Source organism: Pararge aegeria, chromosome 1 (genome assembly GCF_905163445.1).
Source record: "Pararge aegeria chromosome 1, ilParAegt1.1, whole genome shotgun sequence".
In the NCBI taxonomy this organism is placed as follows: domain Eukaryota; kingdom Metazoa; phylum Arthropoda; class Insecta; order Lepidoptera; family Nymphalidae; genus Pararge; species Pararge aegeria.
The window spans coordinates 4,933,549-4,952,481 of NC_053180.1; the positions used below are offsets into that span (position 1 = coordinate 4,933,549).

General features: G+C 36.8%; 2 protein-coding genes across 3 annotated transcripts in view; one reads left to right on the forward strand and one right to left on the reverse strand.

Moving 5' to 3' along the window:
* Nucleotides 1-1,262: 1,262 nt before the first annotated feature.
* Nucleotides 1,263-15,173, reverse strand: LOC120626127 (nuclear transcription factor Y subunit gamma). The gene is made up of 9 exons (XM_039893410.1): nucleotides 14,943-15,173; nucleotides 10,065-10,203; nucleotides 8,362-8,547; nucleotides 7,252-7,386; nucleotides 5,691-5,765; nucleotides 4,395-4,496; nucleotides 3,940-4,032; nucleotides 2,947-3,063; nucleotides 1,263-2,033 (listed from the first exon to the last, which is right to left on the reverse strand). Exons 1-9 carry the CDS (start codon nucleotides 14,966-14,968, stop codon nucleotides 1,962-1,964), a joined length of 945 nt encoding a protein of 314 aa, XP_039749344.1. The 5' UTR covers nucleotides 14,969-15,173; the 3' UTR covers nucleotides 1,263-1,961.
* Nucleotides 15,174-15,469: 296 nt separating this feature from the next.
* The window catches only part of LOC120637465 (zinc finger protein ubi-d4 A-like), a 36,704-nt gene continuing 33,240 nt past the window's right edge, over nucleotides 15,470-18,933 (forward strand). For both annotated transcript variants that reach the window (XM_039909338.1, XM_039909330.1), the window contains exons 1-4: nucleotides 15,470-15,539; nucleotides 15,659-15,768; nucleotides 17,223-17,316; nucleotides 17,848-18,022. In XM_039909338.1, the coding sequence (XP_039765272.1) occupies nucleotides 15,484-15,539; nucleotides 15,659-15,768; nucleotides 17,223-17,316; nucleotides 17,848-18,022 (435 nt within the window). In that variant the 5' untranslated portion in view covers nucleotides 15,470-15,483. The remainder of the gene's footprint in view (nucleotides 15,540-15,658; nucleotides 15,769-17,222; nucleotides 17,317-17,847; nucleotides 18,023-18,933) is intronic.

Consider the following 18,933-nt stretch of genomic DNA (forward strand, 5'->3'; position numbering starts at 1 on the left):
CCTATTAGTACATTAAGTTTCTGAATAAAATAATTTCATGAAATGCGGTTGTAATAATTGAATATCTCTCTATAGTGTTAGCAATAACCCACTGAATTCCCTTGTAGTATAAAGTAGTAAAGTTTTAAACGAGTCGCTAAGATGAAGTGGCAATGGGCGAGGCAGATAGCTCGGAGAACCGATGGACGTTGGGGTCCCAAGGTAAGAGTGTCAACAACGTATCGCAGCGCGAAACAGCGTTGGTCACGGCCAACGAGGTGGACAGACAAAATGAATTGAGTTGCTGGACACAGGACCTAGTGGACGTCAGCAAATCGGTTAAAGAGATAAATTAGTAGCATTTGTCTAATGAGTAATATAAATGTGGGAAAGTGATAACAATAAAAATACCTGGCTAAGTTTGTTGTGGGCTTCTTAGACCAGGACGCATTGAATACGGTTATCGCCATCATCTCACCACCGTGTAATTCTCATGTAATGTACCTACGCATTAAAAGTGCCACCTATTAAAAGGCCCTACTTAAAAAAAGATATTTTTGACTCCGACTTTTTTTTTAGTTATACGATGAACGTTTTTAATTTCGCTTTACGATGTATTACGATGACGAAAACGAAGACTATAACTTTATCGTTCAACGTTAGTCGAAAATCGAAGAATTTCATCGTATTACGATAAATCATTTAAAAAAGCGAGCGCCTCCATATAGTATGGTACCTTTGGAGGTTGTCAGGATAACGTTAATAAAAATAATGAATTTTTTAACATAAAACACATTTATTTGTCCATGATTTATGAGTGAAATTAAAGACCTAGACCATGGATTTACAAAACAATAATTCGAATGAGGAAGTATTTTTTTTTATTTCTCATTTTGTCGACTTTCAATAGGTACTTATATGAATACAAACTAGTAAAAGTAAAACAATTCCATAAAAATACATAAATAAACTCAAATTGTAATTTTTTTATATCCACTGACAGAATGGTTAATGCGGCGTTACATAAAAATACTTGCACGGTCTAACTTGCACAAGTCAGCTCTTTAACTCTATTACAATACTTTAGAGTAATTTGTATTAGATACACAAAACGAATATGTATTCGCCTTATATACATACAGTCGCATGCAATTATTAAAATAGTCTAATGCGTACGTTGATTCTCATAGCTCTTTCTTTCACAAGCGCTCTTGTCGAAATAAAAAGTTGATAACCGAATCTACGACTCTAAATCGGGTGCGATTAGTTCCATTTTTGCTTTGACGTTATAGTTTTTTTCGATACTGGGAAACGTCTTCGCGATTGCGAGACTATAACTTATAACTCAAGCTCACTCGAACTTGACATTATATACGAGTAATAACTATAACTCAATTATATATAACTTGTCTCCTATATAATATATGGACGACAAATGTTCAGTGACATTTCACTGTGGGCGATACCCTACCTAGTTCGGTTACAAGAACTGTACAACCCAACCCTATCCAGTACTGGGTTAAAATAATATATAAAAAACATCTCGGCAGGGTGCTCAGATATCTCACAAAAGGCTTGAGAACGGCGTAGTAAATCCGTCAATCTTTGATGTCAAACGTCACTTTTGCATACACAAAAAATACAAGTGTCGTTACTCGTTTGTCAGCAAAGATTGAAAGATTTAGATACGTAATCACCGACTACTTAACATGGAGTCACATAACCTCTGTCAATCTTCTGTACCTATATATTTGTTAAAATGTCATCAAGATCGGTTCAGTGTTAGAGCCGATCATAACAAACAGACATGCACACTGTCGAATGTATATTAATAGTAAAGAAGCATGGGTGTCCAATTTCGCTTAAGTTAAAAACCCTTAGTATTACAACGCTTAGAAAAAACACACATTTTCTTGTCAATATCACATAACACTTTGTCTTTAAGGTGATCGCTCACTTTCCACCTCGCGTTTCAATTCACACTAGCTCTCCTCTTGGCCGGACACTTGCGCTAGGAATATCTGGTGAGGCTGGTGCGGTGCTTGGGATGACACCTGTAATCATTTTCATCATCTTCGTTAACGACCATTGTTCATTTCGACGACCCCCCTAGCGCTGTGGTGAGCGCTGCGGTTTAAAGTGGAAGGTCCCGGTTTCGAACTCCGGTGAGGGCAATTATTGAATTTATAATTTTTCAATTTTAGCTAGGGTGGTCTGGCGGAAAGTTTGGCCGTGGCTAGGCTACCGACCAAGACGTGCCGCTAAGCGATTCCGGTACGATGTCGCGTAGGAACCGATAAGGGCTAAACGTGTGGTTGCATTCGCTACACGTCAACACACCGGCAACAGTTATATGATACGGCCGCTGGTGGTCGGGCCATCGCGTTTAGCATCAACTCAGAGACGTCTCAACTCAAATTTGAACGTGACAGTTCGCGTTCACTAAGCGCCGCAAATAAATAAATAAATAAATATACTACGACAATACACACATCGCCATCTAGCCCCAATGTATAGCTTGTGTTATGGGTACTAAGATGACTGATAAATACTTATATGAAAAATATAAGTTCATAAATACTTATAACATATAGATAAACACCCAGACACTGAAAAACATTCATGTTCATCACACAAACATTGTCCAGTTGTGGGAATCGAACCCACGGCCTTGGCTCAGAAAGCAGGGTCGCTGCCCACTGCGCTAATCGGTCGCCAATGTGAGTGGTCTTTCGTAAATGTCTCCCCATCTTGCCGGAACAATGGAACATTCGTATGGCGCTACAGCACATCTTTATAGTGGTATAACAAGGCGGGCCAGCTTCTGCGGAGATACGATATAAAATACGATAAGTTTCATCTTGCCATTTTGCAGTTGGGAGTAGAAGATGGGATATCGGTAAACCAAACTGCGTTTTGGCGTAGACCACACGTATCTAAGTGTTTGATGTGAATTATAGGACTTACCTGTATGATCTGCGGTGTGCTCGGCTGTTGCGGCTGCGCTTGTATGATGATGGGCTGGTTCGGGTGGTTCTGCACTTGGAGACGGATCATGTTCAACTGAGTTTGGGTCAGTTGGATCTGGGGGCAAATCACCATCACCTTCAATATATGACCACTCGAGGGGTCTCATATCAATATGAGACGGGTTTAGAAAGACAACAGTAATAGTACTTAGTGCTAGGGTGCAAAGACAGACTTATCACTAAAAGTGCTCTTTAAAGGCAACCTGAGCGTACGAAGCCGATGAAAAAGTGGAAAGTGGATGGTGCATAAAAATGTTACAAAGAAATAAAATAAACTTACACGAACATACATACTACATTTACAAATTAACTACACAAATAACGATATAAATTTATATATACTATAATAGATATATACATCAAAGAGAAAGTGTGTGGGTATGTTCCGTATAGGCTCCGAAACGGCTGGACCGATTTCAATGAAACTTTCAGGGAATCTCCGGATTTACCTGGCGAGTAATCCTGTAAAGTTTGGTGACGATCGGAGCACTCCTATTTTTGAACTGTCAAACTGTCAAATACAGCTTTTACTTTTACTATGATGATATTCTATTGTTGGGTGTACATGGGTGTAGATAATGATCTTCACCCGCTCGAAAAGAGAATATAAGAGAATGAATACGGAGAGAAATAAATGATTGAATATGTTATGAGACTTAAATTAAAAATTTAATGATGTAAGTTTATTGTTTAAATAAAATAAAGCAAAATCTAGCCCGGCGAAGCGGGCTGGGTACGCTATATAACTAACATAATACTCAATTACATAGATATGACAAACAGACATGCACTTTCTATACCGATCTCTCAAATAGGTTCCATGGTAAGATTGAAAATAGTTAAACGAGCGAAGCTTTAGACCAAATTCTGAAGTCCACGCAGACGAAGTCGCGGGCATAAGCCAGTACAACTATATTGTATGGATACTCACAGGCACATTTTGCACTTCTCCGGACGGGCTGACTATTTGTTGGACCAGCGTGACCGGTTGCTGTCCAGCGCTCACGGCTGTTGGTCGTGTTTGCTGAAAAAAAAAAATAATGGACGTAGTTAAAACTCGCCTAGTGTGCGATATTTCACCAACGTTTACCTAATAAGAGCGCCATCTATTGACAATACTTCAAAACAATAGGTATTGTAGCTAGATGGTAGGCCATCTTGAAACGCCGACAAAATGGCGGATTATCTTGAACGGATTTTCATTAAACATAGCAAAGAACACTGCCGACTAATTCACCTTTCAAACAAAAAACACAAAATCATAATCGGTTCATCCGTCAGGCCGCTACGATGCCACATACAGACACACACACATTCACGTCGAAGTTATAACAGCCCGTAGTTTTTGCGTATGAGACGTATCAGAAGACAATAACTGTAACTTACAGTCAAGGGCGGCATGTCTGCTGACGACACCACTTGTTGAACAATTAAGTTCTGCTGACTCGACGAACTGCTTGAGGAAGGGCTCGGCGACTGTACGGATTGCTGAAAAACGTACAATCTCGTTAATCACAAACGCATTTTAAACCTACTTTTCTTAGCTAAGCCTCTGACCGAAAATAATATTTACATTCAATATCCAATTTAATTTAATTTTATATTGTCTACCTCAATACTGGTATGATTTAGGGAAGAGAAAATATAGGTGAAGAACTCAAAGGAACAGACGAAAAGTTCAATAAAATCCAAATTGGTAGTTTTTGTATCCTTTTCAATAGATGGAGTTATTAAGATAACAAAGCCACTGCTTATAATATACTATTACAAATCCCTATCCCTACTAATATTATAAATGTCAATGTTAGTTTGTTTGTTACATCAAAAACTACTTAACCGATCCTCATGAAACTTTGTACACATATTCTTGGAAGTGTTGGAAGTAATATAGGATACTTTTTATCCCGACATTAAGCTCAGTTCTTTTGGGAGAGGGGATGAAAGGGTTTGACGATTTTTCACCATAACTCCGACAAATTATAACCGATTTAAATAATTATTTTTGTACTATAGAGGTTATAATATGTGTTTAATTTTGCCCAAACTGTGGTTGAAGATAGAGGACAGAACTCAGCGGACAGCAGCAAACCCCTCATTGAAGGCTTAGCGATTCTGAGTATATTTTTTTAATTAATAATAAATGAATGAATGAATATACTTTTATTGGACACCAGAAAAACTATATAAAAAACGAAAAGTATAACAAAACAACTATAAGTAACTACCTATTGGTAGTTAAAAGTGATATTTCCTTAAAAAATAATATAATAAATTAAACATGAAACCAAATAATTATTTAATACTAAAATATTATTTAATACTAAAATATTACTAAAATATTATAAATGCGAAAGTGCGTTTGTTTGTTTGTCTCTACTTCACGCCCGAAATGAGCAACCGATCAACTGTATTTTTGGCATAGAGTAAGTTTGTTACTTTAATCCCGGGAAAACAATCTGTTAACACGGTATTTGTGGATTTGTCAAAAACTGTACCGTGTACGAACAACTCGGGCACCAGCTCGTTTTAAATATTTTTAACTATTGTTACTCGGAAAGTTTGTTTTAGGCAATATAATTGAAGTCGTTGGTTTTAGGATGATTGGTGTTTATATTCTCTTTGGATACGTAATGTTTACACTCAGTACCTACTTAAAATGAAACTTGTTTTTTTTTTATTTACCTGTACGATTTGCGTGCACGGCTGAACAATGAACTGCTGCTGATTGGCATGTGTCACCTGATGCTGCTGCGGGATCTAATGATAGCATCACGGAGATTATTATTTCGTTATATTATTGTATTATATATACAACGTGTATCAGAGTTACGTTATAATATTAAAGGATGCATAAGTATATTTCATAAGGTATTTAAAATGACATTGTGAGATGGTGATAACAAAAAAAAAACACCCGGCTAAGTTTGTTGTGGGCTTCTTCTTAGACCGGGACGCGTTTGGAACCCTCGTAGCTTTAGTTTTAAGTTTACGAATGTGGTTATCGCCATCATCTCACTACCGTGTAATTCTTATGTACGCATCAAAAGTGCCAACTACTTGAATAAAGATATTTTTGACTTTGATTTTGACTTTAAGGGATCACCCTGAAAAATATTAAATCTAAAGAAGCATATTTATTATTCTTATATAAACAAATTCAAAACATTCTAATTATTTACTTATGATAACCATATTGAAGATAAAATACTGACACGCGCATAGTACCTAATAATTTTGCATGTGATGCTTGGGCTGTATTTTATTTCTTTCAGTAAAAACTATGGCTTACCACGTGACATTGGCGAAGTAAATCGTACCCAATTGGTACAAACGCAAGCCATAAAAAAAAAAAAAAAACTATGGCAGTAGTTTACTCAAAACTATTAGGTTTTCGGTTCTACAGATAAGTCTCAGAGACAGTACATAATGTAGTAAAGCCGGTATAGTTTTTTCTGTTTACATTTACACGTTGTATACTTATAATATAAAAAGTCACAGCCTATTTTGTAAAACACCGGTCTTTTTTTCGGGGGGACCGAGTACGATTTTCGGAACGCACCTTTAACTTTTCGTAGTTATGTGCGTTTGCGATTTAAGCAATTAAATATCACTTGACGTTGAAAACATAGGGAATTTGCACGCCTGATAGGTTTTCATAATGTCTACAAAGACGTGTGAAGTCTACTAAGCAGAACTTAGCCAGCGTGATTGACTACTGCCTGTAACCTCTTAATTCTGAGAGGAGACAGGACCCGTGCCATATTGTGGTACGGGAATGGGTTGATAATAGATAAATAAATATACTACGACAATACACACATCGCCATCTAGCCCCAAAGTAAGCTTAGCTTGTGTTATGGAAACTAAGATGACTGATGGATATTTATATGAGTAATGTACATAAATACTTAGAATATACATATAAACACCCAGACACTGAAAAATATTAACGCTCATCACACAAACATTTTCCAGTTGTGGGAATCGAACCCACGGCCTTGGACTCAGAAAGAAGGGTCGCTGCAAACTGCGCCAATCGGCCGTCAAATATATATAAGGCCGTATAATGATCATAATTTAAAAAAAATAGTGGGTTAGACAATCGGGCTTTCTTTCACGGGGACAGAGTTCCAGAGTAAAATTCTCCTCCCATACCAGTTATGTATCAACTTTAGAGTAGGCAGTGCTTTTGTGCATGTATGAAGTGCACGCCACTGTGTGGTACTAGTGAGGTTAGGCTCACGTGGTCTGCAGACGATGAACTCCGGGTCGGGTGGTCATCTCGCGGCTTGCTGGGCTTCACCTCGTGTCGGGGTACGATGTCGATCAGAAAGTCGAACTGGTCCGATTTCGATATCGCCATTGCTATGTCGTTGCGCTATTGGAAAGAAAACATTTATAGCGTTGGCTGAAGCTTTTACAATGGGCGAACCAACGACTTGAATTATGTATCGATGGGGCGTATTTGTTTTTATATTTTTTTTATTTATTGTTCAAAATAAATTGTAACAAATATTTTCCAACATCCATCCCCTTAGAAACTATACGTTTATGGTGAGGATGGCGGGTTCGCAAGTATATATCTTTCTGAACTTAATCTTAATGTTAATCATTCAGACAATCTTAATCGAACAGTGACATTTTTGCACGGTTAGCTAAAAAATGTCTTTTAAATTTCCTTAAAAATAGTTTTTTTTTTCATTTAATTTAAACATTGCAAAGCGGGTGGGAGATCTTCAAATATTTTGGATAATATGTATTTATTCCTTTTTCCGTACACATTATGTGTTTTGGGTAGAATAAACTTTTTATAACATAGTATAGGCAGTTTCCGAAAATTACCATCTTTATCTTTACGTCTAAGATGTTGTATATTACTAAATTCTTCCTTGAGTACAGTTAATGTTACTTTGCTCTGCACTGGCAATAATTTACGATATGTGAATAATTCATGGCATTCATTTGAATATTTTAGTTTGATTTTTTTAGGTAGGTAGGTACTATGGTTTTTAACATTTTTGTTGTAAGTTGTATATTCGGGTAATATATGTTTTATATGTTCTACCATACCGTACCAATACTCCGTATCCAATTATTGAGTCTGCCAGTTTCCAAGTACAGTATTCTCAGCGCTTAGCTTAGCCCAGTGGGTGGGAGCTCGACTTCAAATTCGGGGGCCCTAGGTATATGCGCTTTAATTAAAACACCACTTGCTTCAACGATGAAGGAAAACATCGCGAGGTCTGAACGGAAGTCTGCACGTCTGAGAGTTCTCCATAATTTACAACGGTGTGTGAAGTCCATCAATCCTAACTGGGCCTCAATAAACCCGGTAATGGGTTGATATATTTACCTGGAGGGTCCTTCTCTTGTTGTCTTCGGTGTGCGACCAAGACCGCAAAGTCAGCTCGTGAATGAAAATCTCAGCGGCTTTCGCAAAGAGTACTGGCGCCTCCGCGGATATCATCTTGACTTCCTCGTCGAGCTTCATTATCTTCTTGATGCGTGCTAGTGGTAGCACTTGGGTTTTGAAATCCTCCTAGAACGGGTTTTTCGTTTTTGGTCAAGTAGGTACCTACGTATGCTGTATTCATAAAATTAAGAATACAGAATTCTCATTCAGCCGTTACTACATGCGGTGCATTGTGCCCAAAAACAGAGAAGACGTCCCGAGCACGTCTCGTTTCACACCCGCGGAATGTTACTAAGCTCACAAACTTTTCCCTTTTTCCTCATTTTATGGTAAACGTTTTTAAATTAATTACTGTCCAATGCTAAATGAATGAAGCCGCCTGTTTAAAATACTACTAAAGTGGAGTGGTTTTTGATGTTTCAGTATTACTCTTGTACACGGATTCTATATGTTTTTAATTCTGTGGATGTATTATGCTTACATATATGCTTACATAGTCGCTTACCATCAAGTAAGATGGTTAAAGTGACGGTAAGTAAGCCCGAGAGTACAAACAGACATCACTAGCAGCATATTCGTACAATACAAATGTATAATTTTAATAAGCATATAACACAGCACATAGCACATAATTAAGAACTTTTAGAAACCGTACGTGTCTAATACTGAAACATCAAAAACCACTCCACTTTAGTAGTGTTTCTCGAACAGGAGGTCAGTCACTGCGTTCCATTCAGCAATTAACTGCAATTATTTTACCTTTAATGTTCTAAACGTTTCCCATTAAATGGGAAAAAAGTTGTGAAGTGAGACGTGCGCGGGGCGTTTTCACTGTTTTTGGACACGCCACACACATTCACACATTCAGCGAGCTGAATGAGGGTTCTGTATCTTCTCAATTCGGTGCATAAGTAGGTATAACAATTTCGGAACCGAGGGGATTTTACTGCGAATATCAACGCAAACCTAAATAATATGAGGCACGTTCCGTGTTCGAAAACGTGACCTTGAAATTATCTCAGTTCTCGTCCTTAAAAAATATCCAAAGCCAAAGTTGATACTTACTTTTCGGATTGATTAAAATTAAAAAAAAAAAACAGAATTCATTTCTCATTGCAAGTAGGGCTAATATAACCATATAAAGCACTGAAACGTCCTCTTTGAATAATTTAAAAGAAGAATTTGCACACACACACACACACATACACACACACGCACTAACACACTCACACACACACATACTGTCGGTTCCGAAAATGTTTATATGCATTTTAAATTTATCAAATTGATAGTACCTCCAAGTGAAGGTAAAAATAATAATACAAATTTCAAAGCTCATCGCTTACATATCGGTGAGACCTCCATTAAGATATAACCTACAGAACACTGAACACCTATTCCTTCCTGTCTTTATGACTCTTCTTGCTATGTTTGACTGTCATGGTCACTTGTTATCGATAAAATATTGTAAAGTTTTTTAATGTATATGGTATATATATATATATATATATATATATGTTTATTATTAGTGTCCTTAATAAATAAATAAAATAAAATAGGAAGAAGCCCACAACGAAGCCGGGATGCTCGTCAGGAGTTAAGCCACCCGAGGTTTAAGATTAACTCGAAAAGTAGGTACTCACCGATGATATCTTCTTCATATCTTCGTTCACCTTAAGCCAGAAGGCCTGCAGAGTGTTGTGGATGTTCTCCGTTGGCGAGTTGTCTTCCATGGATTCGAGGTCATTTTCGTCTGACCCCGCCGAGGTCCCTGCTTGATCACTGCATACAAGAGTTCTTATTTATATCATCGTCATAAAAACCCATTACCGGCCCACTACAGGGTACGGGTGCACAAAAGCACCGCCTACCCTAAAATTGATATACTTATAACAATATAGAAGGAGAATTTTTGCCCTTTTTATGCAATAGACCTGCTGATTGCACTCCATACAGATATCAATCCATTACAGCTAAGTAACGGCAGGGTGATTACGTATCTCGCGACAGGCTTGCGACAGCCGTATATCTTCAATCACTGCTGTCAAACGTCACTTTTCTTTATTTATTGTATGAAAAAGTGACGTTTGACAGACGCCTGTCGCGAGATACGTAATCACCCTGAGGGTGTCTTCAAACAATGAGAAGGGGTTAACGCCGTTGTCCACCACGCTGGCTCAGTGCTGATTGGTGGACTCCACACACCTCTCAGAACATTATGGAGAACTCTCAGGCATCACGTAATCACCCTGCGGGTGTCATCAAACAATGAGAAGGGGTTAACGCCGTTTTCCACCAGGCTGGCTCAGTGCTGATTGGTGGACTCCAGACACCTTTCAGAACATTATGGAGAACTCTCAGGCATCACGTAATCACCCTGCGGGTGTCATCAAACGATGAGAAGGGGTTAACGCCGTTGTCCACCACGCTGGCTCAGTGCTGATTAGTGGACTCCACACACCTTTCAGAACATTATGGAGAACTCAGAACTGACAGGCATCAGGCATGCAGGTTTCCCGACGATGATTTCCTGAATTGCAGTCGCATAACTCGTCGAGAATTAGAAGGTACTTTGAGCTTTTTGTGACAGAGCTCGTCCGTGGAAGTTCTACCAAGCAGCATTGTTTCAATGCTGTGTTGCGTTCTGGAGGGCGTTGTTGCCGTTGTAATTGCAGGCGCATCTGGCTTAACCCCTATGTCTCAGGTTGATGGACACATCACACAGGGCGGCACGTTTCAGTACGTGTTCCTTGCATGCCCTGCAAAGGGTTGCTCTCTAGGTATATATGCGGTGGTTTTCTTAGAGTGAGGTTGAAAATATAAATTACTAATTGTTGCTTGCATTCTCGTCTCCGCGTTTATTATTAGTTTTTTTTAACAATTCCCATGGGAACCGCTTGTTTTCCTGGGACAAAAAGTAGCCTGTGTCAACTATGACAAAATTCTAATTGATTGGCTTAGGACCTGAAGAAAGGACAAACCAAAAAAAGCACTTTCGCGTTTATAATCCTACCAATTAGTATTATTTTTTATGAATGTAATTTTAAATAAGTATCTATTATGAATTATCGCTAGACTATTTTTATTTAAACTTAAAATAAACTCTTTTAGTTGTAATTGATTTAGAAGAATTAAATTATCTGTAGATTTCCCGGCAATCGCTAGCTTGTATGGAGTAGCTATTTCACTTTTTCCTACTAAAGTGACGATTATATGATGAATAGGCAGTGGCGTGCATAGAGGGTATGCAAAGGGTATGCAGATGATATAAAATTAAGTAAATCTTTAGTTATAATAAACCTAAGGATAGGCATTTTAACAATTAAAAAAAGCCTACCCTTAAGTATTTATAACTCGTACTGCACGGCTAGCATGGGCAGGAGACAATTATCTCCCCGGGGAAAGGATATAAATGTTTCTTTTCCCACAGCTTTATCAACTCTCGGAGCACTGGCGAACAATATGGAAATAATATCCAAATAATATATATGTGTAATAATAAACGGGGGTAAACTTCTCCTATTCCAGGCTCCCGTGCTTAAACAGGTGGACACGTTAATTATGTCCCCTGTCAGGGCCCCAGGGGACATAATCGGGGATATAATTTTTGTCTCCTGCCTGTGCTACCCCTGCTGGAGATTTTCTTCATTTTATATCGTCTGCATACCCTGTGCATACCCTCTATGCACGCCACTGTGAATAAGACCGAAATGTTATTCTGTGTACACTACACTAACTGTAATAGGCACATATTGATGCGTACATTACATGTAAAATATGTACCTAAGTAACTAAATGTGAGTTGATTATCTGTGATGTATCGTGTAGCCTAATCGGTACTTAACTATGACGTCATAACATAGACTCCGCCCCTGTACCCGTACTATACGCCTATCAGCTGACCAATAGAGTTTGCTTGAGCTCATTGGTCAGGTGTCAAGGTCAGAGGGCAAAGTGAATCTATAAGCTTAGATATAGGCATACTGCACACACACACAATACTATTGTCAATCACCTAAGTATTGACAAAATATTATTTAATCTTAACAATTATTCATTGTAAAGTCAACATCTTCTGAGGATGCTGCGTAACGCACGTTTGTACATTACCGACGATCTGTTTGGTGTGAAAATATAAAGATAGATGAAATTATAAATTACAATGTACATATTCTCCTGCTTATCGCGGAGTATAACAAATGAGGCCTTACTTTCATTGTATAATATGTATTATGTATATTTTATATATTACGTTTATTTATTTAAATTTTCCATGTACCTATTTGTATCTAAGCATTTTGGTATGTACGTAAGTATATATATATCAACACTCTTGGCACTATTCCGTTCTCTTGCTGTAAGTCCTATCTACAAAGGTTGCCTGTAAGAGATTGCTTGCAGCAATAAGGCCGCCTTTGCATGTCTACATTGTGTACTTTATACTCCTTAACGTTTCTTTTCCTGTATGTCATACGTGCAATAAAGTGTTTCTTCTTCTTCTTCTTATAATATAATGGATACTTCAATCCTTCAATACGCCTCGCTCACAGGCAATATTATTCACAATAACAAATAAATAAATAAATATACTACGACAATACACACATCGCCATCTAGCCCCAAAGTAAGTATAGCTTGTGTTATGGGTACTAAGATGACTGATGAATAATTATGTAAATAATATACAAAAATACTTATAAGATATAGATAAACATCCAGACACTGAAAAACATTATTGTTCATCACACAAACATTGTCCAGTTGTGGGAATCGAACCCGGCCTTGGCTTAGAAAGCAGGGTCGCTGCCCACTGCGCCCATTTCAGGGTCCCCTCCCACGGTTAGTAACTAGCTCTAATTTCAAATTAAGCTATTTACTAAACTTTTGTATTTTGAAAACCGAATTTGTTTTTTCCTCTTTTGGTTTTTGCGCCATTAAGTTTACAAAATGGAAAACTTGAAATATCGCGTTATTGAAGAGTACGAGTTCCATCGCGGCTCGCAGGCTTGCAAAAATTTAACTAGGTAGGTACTATGGGGCAGTCCAAAGCGTCTTCAAAGATTTTAGTGATTCCCGTCCCGATTGGTCTTTGGATGGCAAAAGTGCAATACCTATGAACCGATTCAATAAATCTATCTTACCTATATATGTATATAAAAGAGAAAGTGTGTTGGTATGTTCCGTATAGGCTCCGAAACGGCTCGACCAATTTCAATTAAACTTTCAGGGAATCTCCGGATTGACCTGGCGAGTAATCCTGTAAAGTTTGGTGACGATCGGAGCACTCCTATTTTTTAACTGTCAAACTGTCAAATACAGCTTTTATTTACTTTGATGATATTCTATTGTTGGGTGTACATGGGAGTAGATAATGATTTTCACCCGCTCGAGAAGAGAATAGAAGAGAATGAATACGGAGAGAAATAAATGATTGAATATACTTATTATGAGACATAAATTCAAAATTCAATGATGTAAGTTTATTGTTTAAATAAAATAAAGCAAAATCTAGCCCGGCGAAGCGGGCTGGGTACGCTAGTATATTATATTTAAAAAAACTACTTTGTGTTCCTCTCTTACAAAACGCCAACTTCATATAAGTATAATATAACGATGTAATATTTACGTGTGTGCCTAAGAATTTTATTTTTGTGAAACTTTTCCGGTCACCAGGCATCAGCGTCAGCGATGGCGTGTCGTCGCACATTTGATGCAAAATCGGTTTTTTTTTTTTAAATTTAAATATAGGTCCCTAAGAATTTTATTTCTATTAAACTTCTTGCGGTCATCAGGATGATGATGATGATGAAATAGTATCTACCTACAGTAATTGGTTCCTGATTATTTTATATTTAATTTTTTTTCATCATCATCATCATCATCATCATCATATCAACCCATTACTGGCCCACTACTGGGCATGGGTCTCCCACATATGAGAAGGGGCCATTTAGGCCATAGTCCACCACACTGCCCCATTGCGGATTGGTCGAACCATCCTTTACTGCATATATTTATAATAATACTTGCCAAACAAAAATTTGCACAATCGAAGTTTTTATTTTAATTTTAATATAAAATAGCAAGTAGGGTTTAAGAATAGGTAAATTAATAAAACTGTTCAGTCTGTAGTGACTCTACCCCGGCGGTAGAGTCAGTACGATTAGACCTTGAAGGTAGAATTTTCTGATAAGGAACTGGCATAAAACTTACTTAGATTACCTCTTTCCATTTTTTTTAAATTGCTTTTATTTTTTACGCAAAATTAATGACTACGATAAGGATACGCAGGATAGATTAATGCAAAACAGAGGCTAACTTTTCACATTAGCGTAGCGCGCTACAATTGTGCGAAGTTACCTTTAATTATTAAAAAGTTAAAAAAAAAATGGTAATAAATATTTACAGGTTCACTTCTAACATTAATTACGTTATGTTGTCAAAATTAATAAATATATGGATATTATAAACAAACTATGCGACAAAAATATATAAACAGAAAATAATTGTGTGGAACTTACGCTGGCACAAAGAAGCATACCGACATCTTGTATTACAAGCGGCGAACCTACGACCTCGGAATCACAATATTCTTTATTTTACTCTAATTCTAATGTTTTGGATCACTAAATAAAAACATTAGCCGCGACCAAAGTTATTAAAAACACGGTAACCAATAATCAGAGTAATATTCGGAGATCTCCAATCACCAATTACTGAAAATGCGCCAGGACCACGATTCGTCCACCGATGACCAGTCACAAGCTTGACGTATGCCCAGTGTTGACTGTTACAGCGACTTCCGTCTGTTGCGATATTCCTATGTTATTTATGGCCTACCATTTAAAATTTAATATTTTGCAAATATGATAACAGATTTAAAACATATAAACGTATGAATTATGATGGCATTTACTGCGAATTTTAGTATAAAATTTTCATTAGAACTTATTTAAAACTTTATTAAAAAAAATCAAATATATACGATATCATAAGTAGCAACACTGGCAGGAAACAGAAGTAAATGTCATAAACGTCATCGATCGGCGTCCCAATAATAAAATGGCGGCCGCAGAGATCCAAGTTGTAAATCAAGCAAATTTGGCTAAAATAGAAAGGTTTGAATTTAGTTTAGTGTAATAAACTAAGCCTCGCATGATAATGATTGTAGTGTTATAGTTAAAAATGTTCTTCGGTAGTTTTTCGTGTTCCATTTGTGATGTTTTGTTGTTTTCAGTTTTCTTAATGATCCGGGCTACAAAGAGATTATTGAGAACTCTTCAACATTCAATTCGCGACTATGCGCCGAAAGGAGAATGCGGATGCCTTTTATCGACACCCAAACGGGTAAGTGAACGTATTTATCGTAACAAGAACTCTGACAACATTTGCATGAGATTTGAGGAATACTCCTGTTTTCAATATTATTATCTTCGATCAACAAAGCACTAGATATGCAGTCTCATGCAAATTAAAGCACAGTACGGTTTATATTTTTTACTTATGATTCTCCCAAGTAGAAATTAATAAATATAATTAATAATATGTATTTCCTAACTTCATCATCAGCAACATCATCATATTACGGCTTAACCAGCCCAGTACAGGCCATAAGTCTCCAAACAATGAGAAGGGGTTGCACTACGCTGGCCCAGTGTGGATTGGTGGATTCCAGAGAACTTTTAGATATGCAGGTTCACAATGTTTTCCTTCACTGTTGAAGAAAATCATATTTGAATTGCTATAAAATAACAACTTAAAAAGTCAAATATTTCTTTATTCAAATAGGCACATAGATGGCACTTTTGATGTGTACATTACATGTAAAATATGACATAGGAGTTAGTTTATGGCGATAAATAAATTCGACAACTTAAAAGTAAAGCTACGAGGGTTCCAAACGTGCCCTGGTCTAAGAAGAAGCCCACAACAAAGTTAGAGGTGCATGCTGGAATTTATACTCCCTTCCCTGAAAATGACGTTGAAGTCTTACCCACTGTGCTATCTGGTTTACTGGAAGTAAAGTACATACTCATTTGCTAGCAAACCATTAATTGGTTAAGTTAACTCCTGGTTTGCTAGTAAATTCTTTTTCTTCCACAGACATGGATCACTGACAGCAAACCTAACATGACAAAGATTATTATTGAAGCTACCATTCTTGATAAACATTTAAGTTGGGTGAAAAGTGAACAAATTAGCTCTATATTAAAAATGCTTATAGGAAAATCATAGATTCTATATTCCCATAAGCAAGCTATAGGCACCATATGCAAGCAACTTTGACCATAGTTCATCGTTTTTTTGTAAATGTAGCTTGCTCAAATTTGCTGGATAGACTCCTTCAAATACAAATTAATTCTATGATGTGTTAAAATTTTAAATACAACACACCAAAGTACAGAGTTAACTTCTCATATTCAATCTGTGATATGAGATATGTTATACATGGGGAAATAGGCAGATATAAAAATGTATATTTGACTTATTCTAGTGCTAATTATGTTATACACATAAAATTCAAAATTCATTTATTTCAAGTAGGCCTGGTTGTGAAGTCTGTTTGTTTGTAGTGACTCTAACAATGGTTCTGAAGGCAGAATCTACTAGGAAGAGCTGGCAAGAAACTGCAGATTGCTCTTTTTCAACATTTTTTGTTTTTTAAATTGATAACAATAAAGAGCGAATTAAGATTCAGTTGGCATTGAGGATTTTTCTTATGAAAATACATTTACTGAGTATATCTGCATACTCAGAACCCACTGGGACAGAGAGGTGCATAAACTTCTTTTTTTTTGTAGGTGTTGCACAGAGCCATTCCAATTTATTTATGACCAGAAAACAGAGAATGCCTGGGGCAAGAGAGGGACAGGTCTACACATATCCATCACAAAGGTAAAATCCATAAATACACTGACTACTAACTGTCAGAATTCAATCCTCAGGAGTTTAAGATTGACCACTTTTTCTCCGAAAGACATGACGCAGTGAATGGGCAACCTAAAAAATGTATACATCTTTACTGATCAGTGTTATGTTATAGTGAAAGTGGAGGAGTTCTGGTTCACACGTAAAAACAAGTGTTATTAATGATATTTTTTCATATAAAAACATTATTGGAAAATATACAGATCTATTCAGGTTTGTAGTTTTGGAAGATCACTAAATGAGTTATTCTAAAAATAGTTTAAGAAGACATTGCTGCAGATTCTATTGTGGACAAATCTGACGACCGCACACAGCAGTCAGTGCTGTGGTGTTACGGAGCAATTTGGGGATTTATAATTAAATAAAATTTAAGAGAAATTTTCAAACTGCATCCCTCGGATTGTACTATTGCTCTTCTGATTTCATTGCTTTATATATTTGCTTTCCAAGCAACAGGTGCCTTTTAAGTTTCCTTCCTAACTTTCTTTATAATTTCAGGTGGAGGAAAACTCGCAGACAATACCTTACAATGGCTTCCACAAGATGGGGCTGGAACACCTTGGATGCAGCTGAGAACACTGGTGATGGTGAAAATAGCTCAGGTCTACCTGATGGATTAGTTGGCGATGAGAGTCGGGATGGATCTCAGAGTGCAGTTAAAGATGACCCCAAGGTAATAGAAAATGTAAAGTTAAAAATTTATATAACTTAATTTGCTTAGTATTTCAGTAATAAAGCCAAAACTACCAGATGTTATGTTCATGAATACTATGATTATCAATTACTTTACTAATTGATTTCCAACAACAGAAGTGAGATTAGTCATTAAGATAAGAAATACATTAATTAGATGCAAGATAAGAATTTAAATGTTTGGAAAACAATATATCCCCTGATTGCCGAAGAAACTTTACTAAGGTTTTTGGCAATCAGGTAGGAAGGTTTTGGTGTGAAACTAGTGAAAAATCATCCCAATTGGTAATCTCTAAAGTAATAAAAAATATCTTACATTAACTATGCAATGTGGCATTTCATGAAATATCCTTATCCTGGCAATAGGGCAATTTACTTTTTATCAAAAATGAAAATAAAAAACTTGAAAGCCATGCCAGCCCTGGACTACAAGTGTTGCTATGCATTAGAATGTTTTCTTTTTATATGCGGATGTGTATTTTCTTCAAAGTAAATATTTACTATGTTTGAAAGACATTCATTTAATTCAAAAAATCTTAAATTTGGATGTTTGTATATTCTAAATGTAACACTTTACAAGGGTTTGTTGTTTGAAATTAAAAACGATATGGCGGACGATAGTTTAACCAGGCTCCATACAGAAATGCCAGTTTTTCTTGTCTCAACTTAACAAAGTTACAGTTTTGTAGACTATGCATGCCTCTAATAATATTATGGAGAACCCACAGACATGTAGACTCCTCACGACTTTTCCATCACCGTTTAACAAGTGATATTTCTCCAAAGGTTTCAGTTTCTTGCTGGAGATCGAGCTCTGTCCACTGTTATATCTTACTCATTAGGCTATCACCGCTTCCCAAAGGCCCTTTATTATGCTTTAAATATTGTAAT